General features: G+C 32.7%; 1 protein-coding gene across 2 annotated transcripts; it reads left to right on the top strand.

Moving 5' to 3' along the window:
• Positions 1-283: 283 nt before the first annotated feature.
• Positions 284-4,181, top strand: LOC133287570 (zinc finger CCCH domain-containing protein 48-like). Of its 2 annotated transcripts, XM_061485202.1 has the most exons (8): positions 284-1,197; positions 1,438-1,650; positions 2,025-2,210; positions 2,309-2,410; positions 2,586-2,735; positions 3,266-3,445; positions 3,608-3,705; positions 3,813-4,181. In XM_061485202.1, exons 1-8 carry the CDS (start codon positions 1,009-1,011, stop codon positions 3,955-3,957), a joined length of 1,263 nt encoding a protein of 420 aa, XP_061341186.1. In that variant the 5' UTR covers positions 284-1,008; the 3' UTR covers positions 3,958-4,181. The 2 variants fall into 2 exon arrangements, with proteins under 2 accessions (XP_061341186.1, XP_061341184.1); XM_061485200.1 differs by having other exon boundaries at positions 284-1,650.
• Positions 4,182-9,365: the final 5,184 nt, after the last annotated feature.

Raw genomic sequence — 9,365 nt, 5'->3', positions numbered from 1 at the left:
ACTAATACCATTTTATGAATTTAGATTAATATAAATATTACTTCAGTTAATAACAAGATAGTTATTCAATTTTTAAATTTTAACTGAATCTTCTTAATTTACATTAATGATCATTTATTACATGGTTGTTAAACTAATTATTTGATTTTTTAAAATTATATTAAATGTTTAGTACTCTAAATTATTATTTTAAAAATTTATTAACAAAATAATCTTCTCAAATCTCAAGATTATAGCATATCTTCTCAAAATATTTCTTGAATTGAAACCGCGTACGAGAGAGAACAAGAAATCCCATAAAAGCACTTAACCCACACTTTTCTAAAAACCCTAACGTACGTTTTCTTTGCTTTGAATCCTTTATTTTCCTTTTCGCTATTCTCTGTTCGTTCCGAAAAAATCACAAGAGTTCGAATTCTGAAAGGATTTCTCTGCGTTTTCACAACTCAGGTTTGCTTCTTCTTTGCACCCCAAAAACTTAGAATACCTATTTTAGGATTCCCCCTCTTCTATGATGGATTATCTGCGAGAGTCTATGTTTTGTGTGATTATATCGATCTTGGTGAAGTTTCATGCGATTCCCTACTGCGAATTAGTGGTTTTGATTTTAGGGTTCCTTTCAATTTATTTATTAGGGTTTTTGGAAGGATTCGCGATACGCTAATTTGGGGATTTAGGGTTGTCGCGATTAACGTGGCAGAACAAGGTTTAATTATTGGTCTTTCTCCCAACTCTGTTATGGGTTTTGTCGTTGACGGACCGGGATCGAGTCGTTCTGCCTTTATCTTTTTCCGTGTTCATCGTTTGCTTTATAGTTATAGGTATTTGTAAGTTTGGTTATGGAAAATTTGGGATGGAAAAGTGTTAGGTTTTTTTATGGGAAAATTATTCCGTGGCTTGTTGTTTATCGATGAGTTAATGGAAGAAAGCATGAGCTATGGAGGATTTTATTGATGGGATTCATTTCTGATTTGGGATGTCATTGGAATGTTTGTTTTTTAGAGTATTATGGCTTTAAAACTGGCGAGGAGGACTGAACGAATCAGTGGTACAACATGTGTGTATTGGCTAGCTGGGAGATGCAATAGAAATCCATGCAGGTTTTTGCACAGTGAAACCCCATCGCCATCAACTGTTTATTATAATGACAATACTGACTATTCTTATCCAAAGAAACCTAAGTATAACTCGAATACGGCAATGGTTAGGAAGAGTGCAGATGGCACAAATGAGGTTTCTAAGAAGCCACCGGGGAAGACCCCTACGTATAACTCCAAGGCAGTCTTGATTAGGAAGAGTGGAGATGGGACACATGCCACTGAGGCTTCTCAGAAGCCACATGTGAAGACCCCTGCGCATAACACAAAGGAAGTGCTGATTATAAAGAGTGTAGATGATACAAGTGTGGCTCAGGCTTCTCAGAAGCCACCTCAGAAGACCCCGAACTATGACTCAAAGGCTGAATTGATTAGAAAGAGTGAAGATGGAGATGGGACCAGCATCCCGGAGGCTTCTCAGAAGCTGTCACGAAGTGTCTGTACGTACTGGATGAATGGAAATTGTGTACACGGTGACCAGTGCTGTAATTTACATTCATGGTTCTATGGTGATGGGATTTCTGCACTAGCAAAGCTTCATGAACACAAGAAGGTACTTTCTTTTAATACCAGCTTTTAGTATTCAATACAACAAACATTTGCATGCATATCTAATTAAGTGCTTCTATAAAAGTCTTTTTTACTCGCCTTGGCTTATGTATTTGGATGGTATCAGAATTAATTAGATTGAACTGGATGTGGCTGAATTATTTTGACTGATATTTTTAATAATTGCTAATTAGAATGTAGTCTTTAATTTTACTATAAGCTATTTAATTCAGGAACTACCTAATCAACCAAGTGTTTGCTGGAGTGTTTTTTTTTTTTTTAGTTTATTCTCCAAGTTTCCTTGGAATGCTAGGAATTGCGTGGCTTCCTTTTATGTTAATATTTTTGGAGTACTTAAACTAAAACTTTTGACAACAGGTTGTCACTGGAATTGCTCTTCCAGTTGGATCAGACAAACTTTATTCTGGCAGCACTGATGGGACAGTTCGGATGTGGGACTGCAATTCTGGTCAATGTGCTCACGTTATAAATCTCGGTGCCAAAGTTACCTCTTTGATCACTGCGGGTCCATGGGTTTTCGTTGGTATCCGGAATTCTATAAAGGTAAGCTCATAGTTTTCAAGTTGTTTCATTTTGCAGTCATGTCTTATATGTATAAGCATTACATGTAAGCTGATTATGCGGTCATGGTTATTGTGAAGGCTTGGAATATCCAGACTGCTTCAGAGTTCACTCTTGATGGACCTAATGGGCAAGTCCTTGCTATGACTTTTGTCAATGATACACTTCTTGCCGGAGCAGAGGTAACTTCCCATGCAGTGGTTTGTTGTTGTTATTTAATACTATTCAGACCTTTTCTTTTTTTCTGTAATTAGTAACTGGATAGATCTGTTCTTTGATGAGGCTTCTATCACACTTATTAACAATTCTTTTATCTCATCTATCAATTCATGTATCATATGATGATTTAAATTGCAGGATGGTGTAATCTCTGCATGGAGATGCAGCTCTGAAAGTAAGACCCCCTTTGAACTGATTGCATCACTAAGAGGCCACACTGAAGCTGTGGTTTGTCTCTGTGTTGGTCGGAATATGCTCTACTCAGGGTCAAAGGACCATAGCATAAAGGTATGTCTGTAGTCTGGCAGTGAGGACTTTCTATTTTTTTTATTAATATATGCATATTATAAATATATTAATAATTGTACTTCGTAAAAATAACTGAATTATATATATTTTAACAATATTTGTACAATAAGTAAAGTATTGAATAAATATTTATTATGAATAAATAATTATAATAATTAATAAATGAGTAAGACTAAAAAACTGAATCAAATAATGTCAAAATGAATGTAGCTCCATGTGGATTTTGTTAAAAAGATGTGATTTCACTAGACTACAGATTCACAAATTTAAAAACGTCTGATGGTCAGTTCTTCATATTGATGTAGACATTGCTAAAATGTTCTTGGTCTTTATGTTGTGTGATGTTCAAACTGACATTATGATGTGTTTTCTTATAGATGGTTTTATATATGTTTGTCATTATAAATCTTAGGTGGTATGCTGTTTTCCTTTGTTAGCCACAATTGCTTGTTGCTTGTTTCTACATGTAGCTTGTCTGAAAGAATTATTTGTTATCTTGTTTTCTTCAGGTGTGGGACCTTGATACATTGCAGTGTGAAAGGACACTCAATGGACATACTGAGGTAGTCACATCCCTTATTTGTTGGGAGCAGTTTTTGTTATCAAGTTCATCCGACTGCACAATTAAGGTTTGGGGTTTCACTAAGGAGGAAACTTTGGAAGTAATATATACACACACACAGGAAAATGTAAGTTGCGTTACCACAATAACATCTTGTGCATAAGTAAATTTTTGATTCTATATCTACATTTAGTTGTATTTTCATTTGTGGAAATCAAGCTGAAATTTTGTTTATAATGGCCATGGAGTTAGTTGATTCACACAATCAATATTTTTGTTTTTGTTATAGGGTGTTCTTGCACTTTGTGGGAGGATTGATGCAGAAGCCAAGCCCATACTGTATTGCTCTTGCAGAGACAATTCAGTTCGCATGTATGATTTGCCATCGTAAGTGAACTTAAATCTGCATCCATTTTTTTTTCTTCTGTAACTGTCATTGTTATGTTATTGTGTTGGGCAAATGTTGCAGCCCCTGACCATGTCTACATTTACAGATTTTCAGAAAGGGGTAGGCTATTTTCGCAAAAAGATGTTCGGTCATTACAGATAGGTCCTGACGGGGTTGGGCTTTTCTTCACGGGAGATGAAACCGGTTTGCTAACTGTCTGGAAATGGTTGGAAGAGCCCAAGGTGCCATGAGAAATGCCCATTTTTTCCCATCAACTGGTCTCTTTTTTACATCAAATGCCCAGTTGCTGCGAGTGATATTTTGCAGGAGGCAGAACAAGATTTAATTCACTTTTTCCTGTACAGTGAGCAATAGTGATTGTAACAAAGAAGTATATAATGAATGAAAATTTCCAATTCCGATGTTCTCTTTCTTCTGGTAGTTAGTTCATTCTTACTAACGAATGTTATTGTCTCCTGCTCTTATAAATAAAGAATCTTTTATGGCTTTTAATTCCCAATTACAAATCCCTTTCTTTGGCCAAGTCAATTACATTTTGGGTGTTGCCACGGATATTATTTGGCACCCTTCGAGCACTTGTTTTATCACTTTTATGTTGCTGAATATTTTCCATTTTAATTATGTGGGTCGTCCACTGTGTAATTCATTTTTAATACAGTGCAAGAGAAATCTCATACATTAGGACTACTTAAAATTAAAACAGTAGCGTGAACCTAATCGGAAGTCATAAAGAGCATAAAAACCTAAAGTCCTTATCTTCTATTAAGCTACCAACCGACTGGGTGTTTGGTATACAGTATTTTTTTGGATTCTCGGGAAATTAAATTTTTTAAATTTTTGGATATTATCATAAACTGAATGTAAATATCATATATTTGAAAATCGAGATTTCTGGACAATTTTCTTTTTCCCTATACCAAACGCTCCCTGGGGGCGTTTGATACGCGGGATTTTGAGGGATTCCCGGGAAACTGAATTTTTCTAAATTTTAAATTTTCAGATATTATCGTAAACTGAATGCAAAAATCATATTTTTGAAAATTGAGATTCCCGGACAAATAAAAATTTCTCTTGTAGCAAACGCCCCCTAAAAGATTTTTAGACGCACAATCCTTTTAGACTAAATGGGGAAGGCCATCATATCAAGCCCTTTTCTTTGGGTCATTCACTAAATTAACAATCACTCTTCACTATTTGATAACGAATGCTCATTAAAAGTATGTCCTGCTTATCCACTCAAGTATATAATTTTTTTTTTCAATTAATTTATCGATCATCTGACTAATTTTTTTTTCAAGTATCGAATATATGGCTTTAGAAGTAAGTGTATGAAATTTTAAATCACAAAATATATTTCTTCAGTGGTAGGAACCGATCTAACGATCACAAATTCTATCCATGGCAAAGGTGTAGATGAATACTTTATATGAATCACTTACAGTAATGCAATCCGGAGTATGTGATGTAGAATAATTGATAATTCTAAAAAATACCTATAAATTTTCACTTAATTAACCAATGATGGATCCTTTCTTGGCAAGGCTCAAGTGAGCTAAGGTAAGGTTAGATCCAATTTTTATGCATATTAATGGAGTTAAATATAAAAAGTTGCGTCTTTGACTCATATCAATTTAAATAAGAAAACAATATACAATTGCACACTATAATAATTTGGAATTAATTTCCTAGGCTAACTGAGTCCTAAAAAACTAAAGAGAGAATTTGAGAAATGACTGTGGTACTTCTGGTTAAAGTGGGATTTACTGGATATTTTAAGAAGGGGTGAAGCATACCCCACTTTCCATGAGGCTGTAGACTTTTTGGCTTCTCTTATTTGATTTTTTTTTTATGCCAAATTGCTTTCATAATTTTGTGTGTGTGTGACGTATCTGCAGATCTTTAAACCTCAGATAGAGAAAATAAGACTAGAATGTATAACACATGATGATTTAATATTAAGAATATTTCAAAGAGTTGAAAAGCAAACTCTGCTAAAGAAATTATTTTATTTGATAGTTAAAATAACAAGTCTCAACTATAAATAAAAAATAATAATTATAAATTGATAAAAAATATAGTTAAATATATTCCACAGAAAACTTCTTAGTAATTTTATTTGGTAATTGTTTCCCTCGTGCAGTATTAGTTGAAAACTTGATTACCTCATATCAATTGAAAACTTGAAGTTGTGTATATATTCTTCCATGATATAAATAACAAAAACTTACATATCTAAAATAGAATATAGTGCTTCGAGTTTAGTTCATATTTTACCGTGTACATTATTATGTGCTTGAGCTATTTTTAATATTTTTGTAAAATTTGAAATATTTTTAATAAATTTTTTTTTTTTTTTTTTGTATATATTATATATAGAATAGGACGTAGCATTTGCTGTCAGTTGATTATGTCTAATACTCCAATTGGTATGTCATATATTACATACAAGTGGTGCAATGAGGATATCACTTGCTAATTAATATACCTTTAATTTTAAAATTTTTTTAATGAAAATCTTAGGCAAATTATAAGAAGTCGTGTATCATTAAATTGTATTAATTAATATAATATATGGGATCAAATGTAAAAGTAATTTTTTTTTGAAAGAAGTACCTATTATGAAGACAACTCAGATATCTCCGTTTCTTCATTTAATTAAATAATTTATACCCATTAATTGAAATTAAATTCTAAATTTATTTGACATGGAAAACTTTAAAAGTATTGATGGAGCAAAATAAATTTAAGAAAAACACATTTAATTTGTGTATTATAGCAATAAATAACGTATGCTTTCTTACTCTATAAAAACTTCTCAAGTCAAATAAAGGTGCATCGCTCTAGAGCTTCCTTACTCTCATCTCTTAGTATAATCTTCGCCAGAATGGAGGGTAGAAAAATCAAAGGAAAACAAAATGAGGGATCAAGAAAATTGAGAAATCAGGCATTCACAAGAAGGGACAGAGTTGAAAACAATTTGTGGTGCTAGTGTTCATATACTCATGTTTTTTCCTTCACTAATAGATTTTCCTGATGGAGAAAACATGACTATATCAAATTTATCCCCACAAAGTGTTTTCAACTCTGTGGCCTTTTTTTGAATGTTGGATTTTTCGCTTTGTGAAAATGATTAAAAAGTCTTCTTCATTCCTTATTTTTTTGATATCCTTTTTTTGTTTTCCTTTACTTTTTTTATCCTTACTACTTTTAGGTCCATGACAAGTCTTGTTCAAAGAACAACACCCTTCAGTTGGTGGCATCCATCATAAGCAGTGGAGGATCACGATCAAACATATGTTGCTAAAGCACGACGGAAGGAACAAATGGGGGCTTTGAACACATGGAATAGCTACGTCTCGTTGGAAGCTGAAATGCAAGATCTTAGTACTGAACAAAAAAAAATTGTGGCACCCCTAGGGGAACTCCAAATGAAATTAAAAACAATTAAATTTCAATTAAATATGGAGAGAATGTTTTTCATGCCTTTGTTGGGAGGAGGATATTTGTGATATGTGAAAATATAGAAAGACTTAAAGGAAAAGATCACTTTTATTTCTACTCAATTATCTTTTTTTTTTTAATTTGAAGCAAAATGGTGGAGAACACACCTATCCTTAACCAATGACTAAGATTATGCCAACACATTTCTCATCTAAAGGCTACAAATAATTTAGAGAGTTTTCCATAACCTCCTAGTCAAAGCATTAATGATGTTGGTGCAACTGTTTCCTATAACACTCATAAGTAGATTATTCAATAAAATGGGCTAAAAACCTCTTAAAGATAATTTTAGAGGTTGGGCCAAATAACTTTGAGTCCAATGAATAAAAAACAAGTTCATTATTCAACACCCCTTTAAATTTGATTTTATAACTCCAAGGAGTTTTCTCACAATGACAAAATTATCATTCATGAGTGGCTTGGTAAAGATTTTTGAAACTTGTTCTTAGGATTTTGCAGACTATGGATGTATGTCTTTTTTTGCAGTGCATATTTGCATTACCTTATATAATGATGTCGTGTATGAATATCCATCTATCATGAAAGACAGACTTCTTTGCTAATGCTTTTACAAATTTATTAATGTTATAAATTTTGATTGGATATTCTTTATGTCTATACAAATCCTTAGAAGATTTCTACGTCAAACAACATGACATACACATTGTATAGCTTTGCCCAAACAACTTCATAAGAGAAATGGGTAGCAGTAGGTTGTTTCTTTGGAATCAATGTCAACGCAGTGTCTCTAATGGATAACACATATCTGGTGGTGCAGTGGCGATATTACTGACTAATGAATAAGCCATTAAATTTTCTTAAGAAATAAATCTAATGAAAATCCAAGGTAAAATGTAACAGGTCGACAATATTGATTAATATAATTTAAATATACGTATGATAAAATATAATAGTTATTGCTTTAAAAAAAATTACATACTATGATGACAACTCAGATGTCTCGAATTCCTCATTTAATGAAACAATTTATACTCATCAATTAAAATTAAATTTTTTATATATGCATATTCAACTCCTTCAACTAGTTCCAAAGGCAAACAACATGATAGACACATGATATAGCTGCGACATAACTGATTTCATGAGTGAAAAGGGTAGGAATGCATAGTGTTTTTGAAATCGAAGTCAACGCAGTGTCTCCCATGAAGAACACATACCCGGTGGTGCCATGAGAAATGTCCATTTTCCCCCATCAACTGGTCTCTTTTTTACATCAAATGTCCAGTTGCTGCAAGTGATATTTTGCAGGAGGCAGAACAAGATTTAATTCACTTTTTTCTGTAGAGTGAGCAAACAGTGATTGTAAAAAAGAAGTATATAATGAATGAAAATTTCCAATTCCAATGTTCTCTTTCTTCTGGTGTTAGTTCATTCTTACTAACAAATGTTATTGTCTCCTGCTCTTATAAATATGTTAAGAAGAATCTTTTATGGCTTTTAATTACCAATTACAAATCCCTTTCATTGGCCAAGTCAATTACATTTTGGGTGTTGCCAATTGCCACGGATAGTATTTGGCACCCTTCGAGCACTTGTTTTATGTTGATGAATTTTTACCATTTTAATTATGTGGGTCATCCACTGTCTAATGCATTTTTAATATCATAAGGTAATACATATAATACAGTGCGAGAGAAATCTCATATGAAGTCATAAAGAGCATAAAAACCTCAAGTCCTTAAGATTTTCAGACGCACAATCCTTTTGGACTAAATGGGGAAGGCCATCATATCAAGCCCTTTTCTTTGCGTCATACACTAAATTAACAATCACTCTTCACTAATTGATAACAAATGTTCATTAACAATATGTCCCTGCTTATCCACTCAAGTATATAATTTTTTTTTCAATTAATTTATCAATCATCTGACAATTTTTTTTCAAGTATCGAATATATGACTATAAAAGTAAGTGTATGAAATTTTAAATCACAAAATATATTTCTTTAGTGGTGGGAACCGATCTAACGATTACAAATTTTATCCATGGCAAAGGTGGAGATGAATACTTTATATGAATCACTTATAGTAATGCAATCCGGCCCTGTAATGTAGAATAATTGATAATTCTAAAAAATATTTATAAATTTTTACTTAATTAGCCAATGATGGATCCT

The sequence above is a fragment of the Gastrolobium bilobum genome, unplaced genomic scaffold (genome assembly GCF_033153095.1).
Source record: "Gastrolobium bilobum isolate Gb01-03AN ecotype WA unplaced genomic scaffold, APGP_CSIRO_Gbil_v1 utg2365, whole genome shotgun sequence".
Lineage (NCBI taxonomy): Eukaryota > Viridiplantae > Streptophyta > Magnoliopsida > Fabales > Fabaceae > Gastrolobium > Gastrolobium bilobum.
The sequence above is the reverse complement of the archived record's forward strand: the minus strand, read 5'-3'. Positions and strand labels throughout refer to the sequence as shown.